At 36.1% G+C, this 19710-nt stretch overlaps 1 protein-coding gene and 1 long non-coding RNA gene across 4 annotated transcripts; both read left to right on the top strand.

The window, feature by feature from the left end:
- The first annotated feature begins 12906 nt into the window (after nucleotides 1–12906).
- On the top strand, nucleotides 12907–14514 carry LOC113293623. 2 transcript variants are annotated; one of them, XR_003332407.1, is made up of 4 exons: nucleotides 12907–12966; nucleotides 13461–13664; nucleotides 13847–13884; nucleotides 14017–14514. It is a non-coding gene; the product is annotated as an uncharacterized LOC113293623 (long non-coding RNA). The 2 variants fall into 2 exon arrangements; XR_003332406.1 differs by having other exon boundaries at nucleotides 12963–13281.
- A 673-nt stretch (nucleotides 14515–15187) lies between these two features.
- LOC113300109 (heme-binding protein 2-like) lies at nucleotides 15188–18255 on the top strand. Of its 2 annotated transcripts, XM_026549293.1 has the most exons (3): nucleotides 15188–15459; nucleotides 16144–16254; nucleotides 17594–18255. In XM_026549293.1, exons 1-3 carry the CDS (start codon nucleotides 15260–15262, stop codon nucleotides 18045–18047), a joined length of 765 nt encoding a protein of 254 aa, XP_026405078.1. In that variant the 5' UTR covers nucleotides 15188–15259; the 3' UTR covers nucleotides 18048–18255. The 2 variants fall into 2 exon arrangements, with proteins under 2 accessions (XP_026405078.1, XP_026405079.1); XM_026549294.1 differs by lacking the exon at nucleotides 16144–16254 and having other exon boundaries at nucleotides 15192–15459.
- The last annotated feature ends 1455 nt before the right edge of the window (nucleotides 18256–19710 follow it).

The raw sequence follows: 19710 nt of genomic DNA on the forward strand, positions 1-19710 counted from the left end.
AAGCATTCAATATTCACCGTTAGATGAAAAACCTGATTCAACCAAGCTAATATCTTTCAACAGTTATATCGAACTTAGCTTGTTACACACAAATGAAATGTACCCTCATTTAGGTTTGTGTAACCGTACCTAAACGTGTACACCAGGTTTTTTCAAAAATAGTTAACCAAAGTTAGACATATGATTACTCTCATATCAACCTTATTCATCTTAACCATAACTAGTTCAAATGACTCAAATGAAACTAGTTAAAGAGTTGTTTTGAAACCAAATCGGTTTGATTCACCTGAATCAATCATGAACATTATAGCCACGGTTTGCAAAGATTGCATTCCTTATGATTTAAATGTTTAAGTTCATGAACTGACCGATTTGACAAAGTAACCATCTTAAGTATGCATACGGGTATGCGTACTTAAGCAACCGGATTTTGAGTTTGTTAAGTTTCCAAACTCAGCAGAAATTTTCGGTTCGAAAACTTCCGCTAGTATGCATTCGGGTACGCATACTTAAGGTGACTAGTTTAGGAGTTTGTAATTCCCAAACTCATCAGATATTGTCGGTTCGAAAACTTCCACCAGTATGCGTACGGGTACGCATACTTATCTTGTCTCCTTCACCAATTTCGTATACACACATATGCATACTCTTGGCTTCCGGTTTATGGATTTATACACTAATGTGCGAACACACTATATATGCTTATATACAAAGATGGTTACATCATCAACTCTTTATTTCAATCATTGAAACATTCTTCTATAATAACAATAGTCGTTTTCACACACTATTAGCATCAAAGCAATTTTCAAGATATTGAAATAATCATTATCGAAATATTCCAAGCCTACATCAAATGATTGTATCACACAAACCATGTAAGATGTTACTCGATATTTTTCTCATGATATAAGATGAACTTGGTCGAAGCGAAAGCTTACCAACAGATATTTCGAGAAATATGTAAGCGAGATATACTCAACTCGAAATCTCAAATGTGCATAGAGAAAACTATATCTTAACACGACTTATGTATCAATATCGGAGATAGTAGAAATAGACTTTCCAAGTGATAGATGAGTTCAAGTCTCCACATACCTTTTATCGAAGAAGTTCTACAAGCTCCCCTTAGTAGTTCTTCGTCTTCAAGATATGAACGTCGAGAGATCTAAGCTCAACTACACTATCTATGTCCTAGTCCGAGACATTTATAAATAGGCTAGAAATCAAGACTTATAGTTTTGATCACTACATTGATAAACATGCTTGAGATAGCAACGCATGCGAGTTCGACCGAGCAATGCTCTAACAGAACACTTAATGTGTTGAATTCAAGAATATCCATACTAAGTCTTATGTAATGCTTGAACTATGTGGTGTTATTTTGGTAATGATAAAAGTGTATTCGTAACTTTTATAACAAAGTTCTTACATATAGAGTCGTCGTAGTAGTTTTAGAAGAGTCGTAAATGCTAATGTATGACACTTAACGACTCTGGAGTAGAAGAAATTGCTTGATCTCCTGTATGTTTTTTTAACATGGTGTCGTCACTGGTTTCCATATGAACACTAACGACTCTATCAATTTAAAAAGGATTGTACGGATTTATTTTACAAAGGGTCGTTACTCTGCTTTATGAACCGAATAACGACTTTATAGTAGAAGAAATTGGTTGGTCTCATGGATGTTTTTGTAAGTTAAGGTCGTCATTGATTTCCATATAAACAACAACGACTTTATATACCTAAAGGTATTTTCTGGATTTAATACACAGCTAGAGTCGTTACTCTGCTATATGATCAACCTAACGACTCTATAATAGAAAATTTGGTTCATCTCCTGGATGTTTTTGTAACTTAGGGTCGTCATTGGTTTCCATATAACTATTAACGACTCTAGTTATGAAAATAAATATGTTCTCTCTGTATTTATTTTTCGATGGGTCGTTAATATGTTATATCAATAACCTAACGACTCTATAGTAGAAAAAATTGTTTGATCTCCTGGATGTTTTGGTTCAATAATGTCGTCACCGCTTTCCATATAAATAGTATCGACTCTATATTTGAAAAAAAAAAGCAGTCTCTGGATAATTTTGAAGAAAGGTCGTTAGTATGTTATATGAATCATATAACGACTCTTGTTGTGTTTCAACTAATTGGTTTACAGTCGTCATCCTACTATATTATAAGATGACGACACCTACGCTGGATAATTTGTTTGGTGATATATTATTTGATAACAATAACACTATTTTTTTTTTTAAAACTACTAACATATTAAATAAAGCAATAATTTTTTAACAAACCATTCGAACCAGCAGTAGATAGTTATATCAAACAATAACCAAACAAACAAACATAAGTTCAAGCCTACAATAACTAAAGGTCGTCCATCAAAACATTATAAGAACATCTCCTCACTCAAGAATACGATCTCCACCTCGGCTTCGACCTCCTCCTACGCCTCGGCCTCGACCTCCATCTCGCCCTCCCTGACTTCTTTCACCAGCTGATATCTGGCTTCTCTTACGATGGACTTGACTTGCACTAGCTATTTGGGAATCAACATCTTCTCTTTCCTCCGTCTTTCCTCACCTTGGCTTCCTCCACCTTGACTTGCTTGACCCTGTTGAGCACGTTCTTGTCTCATTTGTTCTCGGGTTTTCCTGGGCCTCTTACTTTACTTAGCCAGATCAACAAACATTTTCTTCGCTTGTGGATTTTCAATGTGACTGCAATAATCAGCGTACTTACGATGTCGCTCAGGTTCTACCACTTCTGATTTTTCGGTCGAGCAACAAAATGCCTTGATAAGAATCTTCATTCGTTCCCTCTATTTACATTCAAATACCAATTCATATTAAATAACTTATATTTATATGTTTATGAATAACACAATACCAAAAATAAATACTTACAACAAGCTTAAGAATGGTAGAATCATCTCTGGTGTCAAGTGTAGAAGCTGAGGAAGATGCCTTGTTGCTCCTTCGAGTGCCAGGAGGATCTATCTGGATGACCCGAGGGTGAGAGAAGCGTTCATACCATTCCAAGTAATCTGTTGTTGCCTCGTGACCTTCATTCACATGCTCCCAATAAGAGACGTCTATCTTGCTATCATGCTTATGCCTATCATCCCAATGCTTGGTCTTAGGTTCAGGTTCGTAAACCACCACTACGTCCAAGTCGTCAGACTCACATTTTTCTAACTTGTGCTTGAATCGTGGTTCATAATCCGGTGCGGGTGAATCTTGATATACCCAAGCTGACGCATGATTCTCATCGGATTATACATTGAAAATCCGTAAGAGTAAAACAGAGGGCCATTTTAATACACGACATTTTCCATTGCGCTCACCCTATCATTCTTATAAGGATCAAAGATTACCTCTTCAGTTGTGATGTTGTCCAATTTTTTGCGCATTTCTAACAACGCATCCTTTTGTTCCTTATCATGACAGCCAGTGTACAAGTATCGAGTCCCTCTTGGTTTAGTTTTGTTCCATTCTGGGTTGATTATGACGTCGGGATTGTCTTTGATAAATGAAGGGAAACGATCGTAAATCCACACCCATATTGACACCAAATAAAACAAAATAAAACAATCTGATAGGTATAAAAATATTCAAAGAACAAAAAAACATAAATAGAGGAGACAACTTTGTTCAATCCAATTACCTGGAGTAGAGCCGAATTGCCATGAACTTGAGAAGATCGTTCCCGATATGCATTTGATAACTGACAATTCAAATGTGCTACTATGGCAGTCCCCCAAGAGTACTTGTACAAATCTTCCAAAGGATCCAAAAGTTGAAGAAGGTTGACACTCACCCGGTTACCCTTGCTGTCGGGAAATATAACCGACGCAAGTGTGTACAAAAAATACCCAGCCGCCGCATAACGACATTCCATATCAGAGAGACTATCAACTTTTTCTTTGATTAGTGTTCCAACAAACATCTCCCTAATATCTACGAGTTTGAACTCTTTATTCGGGTATTTCTTTCCCTTCATTAAAAGGCCATATGTGTTATCTTGCTCCCAGCTATGACAACCCGGATTTTCGGACTTCCAGCGGACACGGATTCGACCTTGTGGGTCGGGTCCGATCCAGCTAGCAAGTCCAAATTTCCGGACCGTCACTCGTGTAGGACCAGTCTTTTCATTCTAAAATATTTTCGTACATAAAATATATGAAATTTAAACTCAATAAAATTTATTAAATGAAATTAATAGTACTTTTAAAATTACAAAAAATAGAATACAAATTATAAAACAAAAGTACACAATTGAAAAACAAACCAACACCTCGATTTAATTCAAAACACAATACCCAATCCCCGTGATACATAATAAATTCTTTTACGGCTAGTCTTTCTTCATTCTCTGTGGAAAGGGAGGAAAAAGGGGTGAGCAAACCACAACCCAGTAGGAAGTTTCAAAAAAATAATAGAGTGCATCGAAAAACAAACAAATACAGTAGATACAATAACAAAATTCATGCACAAAATACGCAACAGTACTTACGCCAATCTCAACCACGAATACTTAACATTTCTTACTCAAAATATTCAACCTCAAATTCTAGATCATTAATCTAGTTGTCATCGTTATTCCGGTAAACAAACCACAAATATTCCACGAACAGTCTTATTTTTCTTTCTTCAAATGATTCTTAATATAGTTTTCAGAGATATTCCGGTAAACAAACCAATACTGTTTCCCGAACAGTCTTCTTTTTCTTTCTTCAAATGATTTTTAATATAGTTGTCAGAGTTATTCCGGTAAACAAACCACTACTGATCCCCGAACAGTCTTCCCAGGGTAGCCACCAGTGGTGGGATGCCATAAAGGCCTGACATATTTTCTTACTCAAAATATTCAATCTAAAATTCTAGATTCTTAATCTAATTGTCAGAGTTATTCCGGTAAACAAACCGTTATTTTTCCCCGAACAGTCTTCTCAGGGTAGCCACCAGTGGTGGGATGCCATAAAGGTTTCAGTAGCAGACAGATACATATTTTCCCATAACTCATTTCAAATCAGTACATTTAATCCTACACGCACCAAACCATGTTTAGAATCCCAAAGACTCAATCAAAGTAAGATCCATTCACTAATGCATTCAACTCACTTTTGCAAATCCGAACTCAATTCCATTCACTAATAATCTAACACATTAAATTCACTATCATAAATTAAAACTCAAATCCAATCACTAATACAATAATGCATCAAGTTCATTTTCGAAAAATCAAAACTCAATAATTATGCATTAGTATAATTTGTACAATTATATAGAAAAATAATTTTAACTATACCAAATTTTAAAAGTAAAGGAAAAGTTACCTACTAGCTTCCTTTTAAACGACCGTGAATCTTTCATGTGGCAATGCAATAAAAAGGAGCATGCAATGGACTTTCTCAAGGCCATTCCAATAAGCAGATTGAATCAGGCAGTTGGACCACGTCAATTTAGCTCCATCCTCAAGTACAGGCTAGCCATTACTTACTTTGCTGAGGACAGTCAGTGCACCATTTTTAACATACCAATGGACATATACATGGACCATGCCCTTCACTGTGCCAGTGAGGTATGCTTGAAATTCAGGAACGACATGGCTCGTGACGTTTTCTCAGACATATGCTACAAGGTGGGAGTGGCCGCAAGAAAAGAGGTCTCACTGGGATTCTTATCAAATGACGCATCTGGTAGAAATTCGGCCGACATTCTAGTCTACAACTGGGAAAATGGGAGGGACGTATATTTTGATGTTACAGTTGTCTCGCCCCTAACAACCGCTAGAACTCAAAGCTCCACCATAGACCAAGCTATTAAATCCGCGGTCACAAGAAAGCGAAGAAGACAAGACAAGACAAGAGGAGAAAAGTTAGAGAAGAAGAAAAGGATGCCTCCTTTTTCTTTCTTTCTTTCACACGGTTTTGGTAAATAAAACCCTAGCTAATTATTATTTACCACTCAAGTTTTGATAAGGGACACACTATTTTATAAACACACATCACTATCAAAATACATGCACCCCAAGCAAAAAATATATAATAGTGACACCAAATTTAGCAAAGATACATATGTATACTAGTATTCTTCGATTTTTATTGTTGTTTGCTCGGTTGGTCAGTATTCTTCTACAAAATTTTAGTCATCAACAAAACTAATTAGATTAGAACTGTCAAACATCGAGCCTATAAGTTAGTGGGGACTTCAATCCTAATGTTTTGTGGTCGTGTCAAATTTTCCCGGGCCTACAACCCCGGCATGCCCTAATGTTTTGTTCATTGTGTCAAATTAGGTAGTAACCTCTTAAGCATGTCCTAGTGTTTTTTGGTCGTGTCAAATTAGCCGGAGCTTACAGTCCCGACTGTGGCCTCTTAAACATACCCTAATGTTTTTTTGGTTGTGTCAAATTAGTCGGGGATTACAGCCCCGACCGTGACCTCTTAAGCATGCCCTAATGTTTTGTTAGTCGTGTCAAATTAGTCGGGGGTTACAGCCCCGACCATGGCCTCTTACATGCCCCAATATTTTGTTGGTTGTGTCAAATTAGTCGGGGCTTGTAAGCCCCTGCCATGGCCTCTTACATGTCATAATGTTTTGTTGGTCTTGTCAAATCAGCTGGGCCTTACAGCCCCAGACGTAACCTCTTAAGCATGTCCTGGTATTTTGTTGGTCGTATTAAATTAGCCATGGCTTACAGCCCTGGCATTGGCCTCTTAATCATGTCCTAAAGGTAGGCCTGATATTAATATTAGTGGTAATTAACTTTTTTTCTTCTCGAAATGAAAGGATATATTGAAGAAAAAAAAGTACTTACATAGGGTCCATGGGATTAACATGAACCAGCCGTACATTAGAAAAGTCTAAGGTATAAACATTTGCTTATGTTGGCCGTGAGGTTTAATGGTTAATTAGTTTGATCTTTGGCGGTGCCGTGGTGCTCAACTGGAATCCCCACCCTCCAACGTTATATACCATTAAATAAACAACCAATATATTGAGTCTGAAATTCTATTTTTAAGATGCACAATCCCTTTTTTCCTTGTTCGTATATACTGTGGTGGGGTTAAGATGCTAATAAAAATAATCCCCCATAGGAGATATTTGAACTTCAGTAAACCAATGGACTTCTTATGATGGGTATACTAACGAAACTGAGGAAGTTATAAGAACCGCAAATAGAAAGCATGGGAAATAAAATTATCAGATTTTGTGTCAGAGCAATACTGGGAGAAATGAATTTAGTTGGGAAGATGTCTTAACGTTAGGAAACTCATATATTAACAAAAGCATAGTTGAATCAGGATACCAATAATTAGGAATGGTTAGATTAAGTTAAGGAAAACATATGACGTTTGTCTTGGGTTCGGTGGGGTCACCCTTTGTGGAACCAAGTAAAAATGGCAATTAACGTTAGCTTGGCTCTGGGCCACGACATAATCCAAGCCGTCCAACATTATATGTCAAAAAACGGACAATCGGATGTATCTCTCAAAATTAACGGACGTATAGAAACCTTCCCAACTATCTATTCCAGCCGTCGGATGGCTGAAATCAATGGCCGTCTATTACCCAAGACAGACAACACTTCTTTTTATAATATAGATATATACACCCAACAATGCACATATTCACCACAATTAAAAATCATCTTTATTATTTTATTTTACGTTGACAATCATAAATATAATTAAATCTAAATATATATTCTTTATAAATTAAGTTTTAAATTACAATCCAAACAAATTATTATAGATGGGTTTATGCGCCAAAATTGTATTAAGAAAATTACGGGATGTTACACTATTAACCTCTTAAAAAGAATTTCATCCGAAATTCAAAACAAAGAAAAATACCGGGTGTTACACTATTAACTCCTTAAAAAGAATTTCGTCCCGAAATTCAAAACAAAGAAAAATACCGGGTGTTACACTATTAACACCTTAAAAGGAATTTCGTCCAAAAATTCAAAACCAAAAACAATTCTTATTTTTATTTTTTTCCTAAAATTTTGCTTATTAAATATTTTAGTTTAAAATTCACTAATGCAAGCAAGTTTTATTCTTAGTTTTTTATTTTATTTTCCCCAATCCGAAAATAAGCGGGTGTAAAATAAAAACGAAACTCTGCTGAATTAAGATAAAACCGATATAAAAATACAACGATTAAAAGTCGAAAATAATAATGAATATTTAAAATAAAATCATCGTACTTTATTTTTTTTGTACAACAAATTTTCAAAAACTGGTAAGTCCATACGCACAGTCCAAGTAAATCGGAACCGTGCTCTGATACCAACTGTGACAGCCCGGATTTTCGGACTTCCAGCGGACACGAATTCGACCTTGTGGGTCGGGTCCGATCCATATAGCAAGTCCAAATTTCCGGACCGTCACTCGTGTAGGACCACGCTTTTCATTCTAAAATATTTTCGTACATAAAATATATGAAATTTAAACTCAATAAAATTTATTAAATGAAATTAATAGTACTTTTAAAATTACAAAAAGTAGAATACAAATTATAAAACAAAAGTACACAATTGAAAAACAAACCAACACCTCGATTTAATTCAAAACACAATACCCAATCCCCGTGATACATAATAAATTCTTTTACGGCTAGTCTTTCTTCATTCTCTGTGGAAAGGGAGGAAAAAGGGGTGAGCAAACCACAACCCAGTAGGAAGTTTCAAAAAAATAATAGAGTGCATCGAAAAACAAACAAATACAGTAGATACAATAACAAAATTCATGCACAAAATTCGCAACAGTACTTACGCCAATCTCAACCACGAATACTTAACATTTTTTACTCAAAATCTTCAACCTCAAATTCTAGATCATTAACCTAGTTGTCATTGTTATTCCGGTAAACAAACCACAAATATTCCACGAACAGTCTTATTTTTCTTTCTTCAAATGATTCTTAATATAGTTTTCAGAGATATTCTGGTAAACAAACCAATACTGTTTCCCGAACAGTCTTCTTTTTCTTTCTTCAAATGATTTTTAATATAGTTGTCAGAGTTATTCCGGTAAACAAACCACTACTGTTCCCCGAACAGTCTTCCCAGGGTAGCCACCAGTGGTGGGATGCCATAAAGGCCTGAGATATTTTCTTACTCAAAATATTCAATCTAAAATTCTAGATTCTTAATCAAATTGTCAGAGTTATTCCGGTAAACAAACCGTTACTGTTCCCCGAACAGTCTTCCCAGGGTAACCACCAGTGGTGGGATGCCATAAAGGTTTCAACAGCAGACAAATACATATTTTCCTATAACTCATTTCAAATCAGTACATTTAATCCTACACGCACCAAACCATGTTTAAAATCCAAAAGACTTAATCAAAGTAAGATCCATTCACTAATGCATTAAACTTACTTTTGCAAATCTAAACTCAATTCCATTCACTAATAATCTAACACATTAAATTCACTATCATAAATCAAAACTCAATTCCAATCACTAATACTATAATGCATCAAGTTCATTTTCGCAAAATCAAAACTCAATAATTATGCATTCGTATAATTTTTTCAATAATATAGAAAAATAATTTTAGCTATACCAAATTTTAAAATAAAAATCTAGAATATTTCAACAATAATGATTAGTAATAAATATATATAATTCATTAAATTATACAAAAACAACATAATGAATTTAAAAACAAACATGATTATTATTAGTATGGAAATCCAAATAAATCAAATAAATTTAATGCTAAAATAGGTTTTGATTGATATTGGTAGAAACCCCCTACCTCAAATAGCCTTCCAAATATCTTTATGCAAGTAGAACACCTTTTTCCAAAAATAGTAAATCCTATGTCTTTATTTTGAAGGTACTGAAAGTGATGGGAAAAATGGTTTGATTTTCTTTTTGTTATTTGAAAAGAAAAATCTAAGAGAGTAATAAAAAAAAAAAGATAAAAATGATGGATAATTTTTGTTTTCTTTTGTTTTATGTAAGAGATAAAGAGAAAAGTAGGAGGGGAGAGAGATGAAAGTGATGACTAGAATTTTTGGGTTTCTGTGCTAGGAGACAAAAGACGAGGAGAAAAGTTGGAGAAGAAGAAGAAAATGACGCCTCTTTTTTTTTTTCTTTTCTTTCTTTCACACGGTTTTGGTAAATAATACCCTAACTAATTATTATTTGCCAATCAAGTTTTGATAAGGGACACACTATTTTATAAACACACCCCTCTATCAAAATACATGCACCCCAAGCACAAAATATATAATAGTGACACCAAATTTAGCAAAGATATATATATATATATATATACACACACCCAACAATGCACATATTCACCATAATTAAAAATCATCTTTACTATTTTATTTTACTTTGACAATCATAATATAATTAAAGCTAAATATCTATTCTTTATAAATATAATTAAAGCTAAATATCTATCCTTTATAAATTAAATTTTAAATTACAGTCCAAACAAATTATTATGGATGGGTTTTATGCGCTAAAATTTTATTAAGAAAATTACGGGGTGTTACACCAGCCAAACAACTTCTCGGTTAATGCATACACTAAGCCTTTTCTTGAACTTGTCATTGGTTGATTTTCCTTCGACTTGCAGCCCTAATATCTGATCTGCATCATCGGGTGTCAATGTCATCTCACCAAAAGGGAATTGGAATGTATGGGATTCTCCGTAAAACCTCTCACAGAAACTTGATACTGCAGCCTTGTCATATGAAATCACAGAGTTCACAACGGCAGTATACAGAGAAGAGTTTTCAATAATCTTTTTAACTCTTTCACATTCATTTTTTAGATCCCACAAAGACATTTTCACATAAGAAGATTTCCTCCTGAAAAGACGTACAACATTCTCATGATCCTATAAAAGAAAAAACAAGTAAATATATAATTTTTTTTAAAGAACATCAACAAATCAAATATAAAAGCAAAGTTGAGATTGTTGCGATTGTTTCGTAAATGGTACGAGCCCACGTTCCGGGATATCCAAATAGAACTTTGCAACCATCTCTAGGTTCTCCTCTGGCTTTCCCACTACGAAGACGTTCCAGCATCAAATGTGTGGCGGGAATGTGTCTCGCGCTCGCTGCAACTGGCTTTCCATCCTTCCGTCTCGGCGGTTTCGCCTGCTCTTCCTCTTTCTCCTCCTCCTCATCATCATCACTACCAACACCACCAACACCCTTACCATCGTTACCTTCATCATCCTCCTCCTCCTCCTCCTCCTCCTCATCATCATCAATACTACCAACACCTCGACCAGAACCACCATTACCAACACCATCACCTCTACTAGAACCACCATTACCATCGTTACCATCATCATCATCATCATGAATCTCTTCTTGTTCCCTAACTTCTTCTTCATCGCTTCCGGAAGCAGATACAACATGGGTGGAAGAATCAGATGAATCATTATCTGGGTCTCTTGGTTCGTTAATAGACAAGGGTACCTCATTCGGCCGTTTTCCTCAGAATGGACCGACATTTAAGTATTTGGTGTGTCGGGGAGGTTTGGAAGGAGGAGCGGGTATTGGTTTCTTGTATTTCTTTTGACTACAATAGTACATACACAAAAAAGGAACAAATAAGTCAATGTTTTCATGCTATCATAACAAGGGTCGTCACCATACTTATTAAAACACAAACGACTCTCAATTAGAATATGACGACTCTAAATAAAAAGGCAACGACCCTAAGCTACAAAATAACGACTCTTGGTTACATATGTGACGACCCTATCAATATTTTGGACAGAGAGAATGTTTGTTTTCCACCTAGAATCGTTACGGTTTATAAAAAGGGTCGTTCACAAAAGGGTCGTCAAACGTTATTATATGCGACTAACGACTCTAATCTAAGGCGGAATAGTTGAATGACGACTCTGGGATACTTCAGTTGACGACACTTCTAATTTTCGGGACAGGGAGACTGTTCGTATTTCATCAAGGGTCGTTACTAACCAAAAAAGGGTCATTCAACGAGGATCGTCAATTGATTCAATTACAGATGTAACGACTCAAATCTAGGGCAAAAAAATTTAGCAGCAAAATTAGGGTCGTTATCATCAACATCATACAACCTAACGATTTTTCATCGTTATCATCAACATCATACATGCAGATGAAGAATCGTTAGGGTGTAAGAAAAACACAATAACGACCCATTCGCTGTAACTGAAAAATTTCGGTTCCAAAACTCAATTTCACAATCAAAACACAAAAAAAAAATCAAAACAAAAGTGGTTTTTAGTTCACTTACTTTCTAATCGGCGCCATTTCTTCTTCTTATTCTTCCCGGCTTGATTTTTGCTTGGTTTTGAGATTAATCTTTAATTTGGGGTTCTCTACGATTCTAGGGTTAGCAAGCTTTCCTTTGTACTCATTAGTTCGAGCCATGTTTGTAGAAGAAGTTAATCGTCGATTAAAGTTTTTCGTATCGACGAAGAAAAAGATATTGGTCGTTAATGGCGATGAATCCGACCGTGAGAGAGAGAGGGAGGGAGGGGAGGAGGAGAGTCTTCTGATTTTCGGTAAGTGAAAATGAATTGGGGGCTTTATGTTTAGGGTTAATAGGTTTTTAAGTATAAAGGACATAATAATATTTTCACTAGTATTTGGACTCCACCTAAAATATTTGGAGTGGGTATAAATTTGGTGAGGCCCCTAATTGTTTTTTAGAGCCCCCAATTAAACGGGGTTAATTTGGGATGGAGGGAATCAATTCTTCTTAATATAAAGGAGAATGATTCTTCTGATGTGGCGAAAGCACAACGATTTTCATATATTATCCAATACAAAGACGCCATGTGGAAATTAACATCTTTTCCGAACAGATACGATTTCTCATGCTTTTTCCACGTCAAGTCCCGTGTTGGGAATTTAAGATAAGCAACACGGGAGAACAGGCGCGTCGTTTGAAAATGGGAAGCCACAACAGGTGCGTCCTTTCATTGGTTTGGTTTATATATAACGAATTCTTAAACCTCATCTCATGTTGCAGACTTGCAATTTTGAGATCTCTTATTTATGTCTGTATCGCTAACCAAAAACATATATTTGTTGATGATGATTTATGAAATATCCAGACATGGTAAGTAGAATTCGTGTTCCTATGTGTTGTTGATTTAATTTTTAAGTGGGTTTAGGAAAGTTTGATTTTTGTTTTATGTGTTTGTGAAAAATTCGCCAATTACTTAGGCCCTTTCATTTGAGTAATTGTTGATGATGATTCATGGAATCCAGACATGCCACGGTAAGTGGAATTCATGTTCCTATTTGTTGTTGATTTAATTTTATTACTAATGAAAAGTATGATTTGCGTTTTAGATGCTTGTGGAAAAACCGCAAATCACTTAGGTCCATTTGAGTAATTTAGTCTTCATTTAGAAAGGTTTTTCTTAACGTTTCTTAGTTCTGCATCTCTCCTTACAGGCTCGGCTTCCCGAGGGTATTATAAGTGTGATCTACGGATTTGGTTCTACGGATGGTGCATTCACTTTCCAATCATATCGATGATATCGCCAATGTTTGTTTTTCTACATCTGTCAATATATATATTGTAGCTTAGATGATCGATATTTATTGATAGCATTTTGGATGGAAGGTCTCAAAATATCATGGTCGCCAAGGCCTGAAGTAAGTTCTCGCCATCTTTTTATCTGGCAGTTCAACGTTATTTCGATATCTAGGCGATGTTTGTTTTCCAACGTCTGGCAGCCAATTAATATACTGCATTCTAGATGAGAATCATTTTGTTGGATTTTTACAGTATTAGTTTGTCGGAGGAAGATATGCTGATGAATGTTTATAAATTGCAGCTTGAGTGTGCAGGGGAGAGGATAATCAATCATAAATTGTGAGCCCAATTCATTTGAGTACAATTCGAGTCGTGAAATTTGATTCCAAAATGACCGTTAAGTATAAATCTTGCACCAACTTACATGATAGTATTTCTAATGTCGTTAATATCGCTATTGGTTTATTCCAGCCATCACCATATGTCTGACTGAAGGAGAATCAAGATTAGAAAATATCAGAAAGAAAGGAAATACCGCATGCCAAAAGATCATCTTGGCAGAACTTAATTCATGGTATGGTAATGAACTTTTTAGTTCACAACAATCCTTACTAATTCGTTACAAATTAAAATCCTTTGAGTCTCCACGTGCAGTGACCTAGGATAATATGGTCAGCGAATTCAGTTGCCACCACTAACTTAGCACCATTTAGTCTTATTCAAGCCATTTTAATACAATAAAAGCGATTCTCTGTGAAACTTTTATGAGTGTAAGACTATTTGAATGCATTTACAACAATCACTAACGCTTATAAATTTTTCATATATGTCATTTTTATATAATGTCATGCATGATGGTCTTCAGGCAGACCACTTAAGATGTTGTTGCAGCAGAATGCCATAGATTGCATGAGTTTTTACTACCAAACAGGTCAGAGGGGGGCAATTATAACTATTAGCTCAAGCACAACAACTTATCCAACACAATTTAGGGCACTAAATAGGCTAAGTCCATCTTCATCATATCGCCGGATATGAATTATGAAGTTCAGTTTTTGATCTATGGGTTGCTAAGAAACCCATAATTGGCCATGAAAGGTAGACCCGTAAAAACATATAATTGAAAGAGATTCTAATGCAATATTTTGGTATAGTAGTTATATGAAACATTATTAAATGCATATGCGTTTTCATTCTTATGGTCATGAATGTCCGGCTTGATTAGGTTTATCCAAACGAATGTATTTTCATGATAGAGAAACCAAATACTACAACATTATGAACTGTTGTGTCTCTAACAAGCTTATCATGAACCGGCATGCCATAGGTAAATTACTATGAGTACCGGATATACAAGGTTTGGAGTCATTTGACTTTGCAGATTCGTGAAGTAAATTTATAACCCTATCCCGTGCATTTGCACGGGCATGAAAAAATCTTGTATAATAATATTTGACGATGCTTCCAAAAGAAAAAAGAAAAGAAAAAGTAAATATTTGACGGTCCCTTCATTTGGATATTTTGGCCCTCAGTAGCGTAGGGGTTCTGGGCTAAAAGTGATCCAAATAGGAGTATAATAGGAATAGGGGTGAACTCGTAATTTAAGATGGCATTTCCATTGCCTATTTAAATGCCAGATGTGGTGAGACACTGAGATATACTCATCATCAGTCAGTAGTGGAATCTTTTTTTCTCAACGAAGAAGAAAAAAAAAATGAAAATGGAGAAAGCTTCACTATTCATCATCTGTTTTCTATGTGTAATTGTCTTTTGTAATGGTATTGAAACACCTCAATTCACAGTGATTCATACGGAGTCTGATTTTGAGGTTAGACTTTACAGAGATTCATCATGGATGTCAGCTCCTGTTCGAGAAATGTCTTTCGAAAAAGCTACTAAACTAGGCTTTCACAGGTAATTATTATTTTTATTAAATTCTTAAATTTTAAGAAAATCCTAATTATTTGAGGATCGGGTACTGTTAAATTATGGCTTGGGATTCGGTTTTGTTGATGACTATTTTCCCGCTGAGTTTACCTGTGTTGATGGCTGGATAGGATCAATAGCCTAAATTTCAATTGGGAGAGGTAGAATGGAGGCTCTGAGGTCTGTTTTAGTGAACTCTTGTGTGTCGTGGTTACGGTTTGATTGGATTTTTAGATTTTTGTTTTGGTATATGTTGTCATCTCCTTCTAATCATTAGAAGGGTGAATGTTTGGGTTTTTAGGCATGTAATCAGTCATTTGAGACCCATAGTTAGATATCTGTGTACCGTATAAGTAGTCAAAGAAAAAGAGTGATAGGACCACAATTATTGGTATTTGGTAGCAAAAAAATAATACCAGGCAGATATTTCATTCTCTTTCACATGCTTCCATATGGGAATTCATAAGAAGGTTTGATTTGTTGGCTTAATTGTCAACCCAATGCGATTATATAGATATTTTTATTTGAGTGAAATTCTTATGTTCTTATTGTTTTCTGATACCAAACTTCTCTTGGTTATCACTATAAGAATACAGATAGTATGGAAATGTTAATCTCATACTTAGGCTATCTGGTTGACCTTGGCAATACTTACCCTTGTTATTTCCTCAGGTTGTATCAATACATTCGTGGTGCTAATTTAAATTCTTCTGAACTTCCGATGACTGCTCCTGTTTTAACAAGCATCAACCCGAAGACACGTGAGTCAGAGTATATTGTGAGGTACTATGTACCCATGGAATTTCATGGGGTAGCTCCACGACCCTCTGCGGATCTAAATTTGCAGTTTGTCAAGTGGATAAGTCATTGTGTAGCGGTTAGGAAATTTTCTGGGTTTTCTGCAGATAATAACATTAATAAGGAAGTAGAATCTCTAGTGAACAGCTTAGGGAAATTGCAGTTAGGAGACTCTGTGGCCTTAAACAAACATCAGTACTCTATTGCTCAGTACACACCTCGACTCACAGTTGGACGCTTGAATGAAGTTTGGATGGATGTAGGTTCTGCGTTTATTAAAGAGGGATGTCGGTCCAATCATTAAATATTTTGACATGGTCTTTTGTGATTCTGTTTGCATTGATCACCTTGGGGTTGATATGTGGTTTTATATTAGATTGTGTTTTGTAAATACCCACTGTTTTAAAAATGGACAATTGTGGGTGTTGATTTCAATCTTGTCATTCGTTAATGATAGATTGTCTTTTGGGTGTTTGAATGTGATCTAGTGGATGCATTATACTTGTGTGAAGCGAAGTGTATGTGCAAATACTAATCACATGAGCCAACACAGACATGTTTTGACAACAACAGTAACTTCCAACATGATTACTCTTGTTTTGCAAGAGTCCAATATACTCAGAATTGTTGATGTATATGGGATGGAGTTGGGTGGCTACTGTACATGCAACTGCCTTTTGATCATCCATGAGCTTAATACTTTTGTTAAGATTGATTCGAATGAAATACCTGAGAGTAACCCTTCTGTTGTCTGTACAATAACCCATCAAAGGTCAATCTCTTTTGTTTTTGTGTTTGTGTACATCCATAAGGTCTACTAACCTCTGTTGTATGCTGTTATGTGGGTTAGGGAACTTAGGCTTTCATACCAAGATCATTAACCAACAGAATGACTTGAGTATATAACTCTCTGCCCTATTATGCCCTGGTTTTTACTTTTCTTTTTTGATCTCGGTATGGGTTTTGGTCTCTATGGGAATATACTCCTAAAGACCTGATTTGTATGTTCTCTCGCCTTATTTTTATTATCATTTATAGATTTTGTTGTTGTATCGACCAAAATAAACAACATGCAACTCTAGGAACTTGCTTTGTTGGTCATCATGGATGTATGATTCAGTAACTTGGGTGTAGTGCTTGCACTTTTAAAGTACAAATGTCAGTATTAGAATCCTGGCTGTTGAGGCACATTTCTCATATATTTGGAAACAACTCCATCAGAATCATGTATTTGGCACTTTCCTGAGCAATGAAGTTTCTTCCTAAACTTGCCTAGCAAATCCAAGACCTATCTTACGTTGCTATCTCTGTTGTGATCTTGCAGGTTGTTCCAGTATATCCAAGGTGCCAATTTGAACAACTCTAGGATCTTGATGACTAGTCCTGTTCTAACAAGCATTGTCCCTGGCGCCGGACCCCTTCACTCATCCGCCTACTTCGTACGATTCTATTTGCCATTAAAGTTTCAAAAAAACCCACCCCTTCCCCTTCCTGAACTGAAACTTCAACCTGACGCATGGGCAAGCCACTGCATCGCTGTCAGAAAATTTTCAGGCTTTGCAAGGGATCATAACGTCATTAAGGAAGCTGAGAAATTAGGTGTCAGCTTGAGCAGGACTAAGTGGGCAAACTCGACTTCTTCCGAAAGTAACTACGCTTACTCAATTGCACAGTATAGCCCCCCCTTTCAGTTTAAAAGGCGTGTGAATGAAGTCTGGGTGGATCTTGATGGATCAAAAGCTGAGGGATGTCATTACAACAGCTTAGCTGCATACTAAAGTAGAGAGGGAAAAGTCAAATTTGATGCTCCGTAAGATACATTTCTACTTGTTTGTCACTAATGTTTGTCACTAAGGAAGCTCCCGTGAAACCTTTTCCATCAATTTCATTGTATATTTACAGTTTCCATCATCCCTCAGAAAGAGAATGCTATTCAGTCGTGTTATGTTGTTAAACGTAAATGTTTTGTCAATCTGCTTGCTAACCTACCTATTGCAGGAAGTTGCATTGTGCACCTTCGTGGTTCTACCAATCACCTCTACATAGTTGCAGCTACCCTTTTGCTCTTATCACTTGTGAATATGTTTAGTGTGTATGTGTTACTCCCAGAATCCCCAGTCCACCTTGTGCGAGCCAGCAATGTTGATTTACGTTTACCGTTGTCAGATCCAGGGTTTTATGTTTGTAGATTATGGGTGTTTTCGACTTTGATTTCTACTCGTGCTTCGTTTAGCAGTTATGGTAACCATTTCTTGGATAACGAAATTCCACTTTGTCAACTGGACAAAGCCTTATCTCCGTAGTTTACCATTAAAGAAACCCACCAGGGATATTTCTGTGTTCAATCCATGTAATATGGCAAGTGAAGATGAGAAGCTTCACATTCGCACATCAATTGTGTTGTTGCGATATTGTAAGGCTGTTGAAGTACCTTTCTTTTCAGTTCAAATCCGTTGGGTTCAGTAGTTCGTTTGTGCCTTCTCTACCTCAAATCTAGATGAATTTAACAGCTGTGATCCAAGTTTGCTCAGAGAAACCTGCCTCATGGCCAAAAAATTTCCCGTCACCATAAATATGTTTCTTTTCTGTCTGGCAACATGTCTGTCAAGCCTTTTCAATGCATTTCTTCAACTTTTATTAAATTTCTTTTTGGAAATAACTTTGACAAAACTTTAGAATCTCTGGATTTTGTTCTGGTTTTCCTTTTTTTAAGCAAAAAGAGAGAGACTCATACTCCCTACATCCCACTATTAGAGCTTCTGCAATGGTCATGTGGTCAGCTTCACCCTTGGCATTACGGGAAGACATCCTTTATCTTATATGGCATTTAATCTCCCTAAATATAATAATAAAAATCCTTCTCCAACCCATCTTACTTTTCAACCTCTTCTTTGCTTATCTGTTATGTTATTTTCATCATAATTAAAAATTGAGCTATTTTGCGTTTCCTCTCCTGCCAAGATCGCTAATTAGCGTTTCCTCCCCAAAAAGATTGAAATTAGTGTTTCCTCCCACCGTTAGGTTTTCCATCCATTGCTTGGTTAGATGAGTCAGCACCTGTGCACGCGTGGCATAAAAGGTACACGTGTTTTGTGACCTTCCCAAAATACCCTTAGACTAAAACAAAATAGATCTCACCCACCTGGCTGAGCCGGGTGCCAACAACCATACAAACTAGGTCGTATTCACTTAGCCTTTCTCTTCTCAACAACACCAATAATCCAAGACCTCTGCTGATGCCGGAACCCATTGTTTCAGTACTCGGAATTTTTAAGAAGATTAGGGTTCGATTAAGGGGATGGAAGAATTGTTGCTGCTATTGATTGGGGTGATAAATGGAAGAGATTAAAGAAGGGTTTGATCTCTTCCATATTTGGTGATGATGGCATCGATTTGATTGAGTTTGGATAATTTATTCATCATCTTTCATCCGCTCGGCAA

Source organism: Papaver somniferum, chromosome 7 (genome assembly GCF_003573695.1).
Source record: "Papaver somniferum cultivar HN1 chromosome 7, ASM357369v1, whole genome shotgun sequence".
NCBI lineage: Eukaryota > Viridiplantae > Streptophyta > Magnoliopsida > Ranunculales > Papaveraceae > Papaver > Papaver somniferum.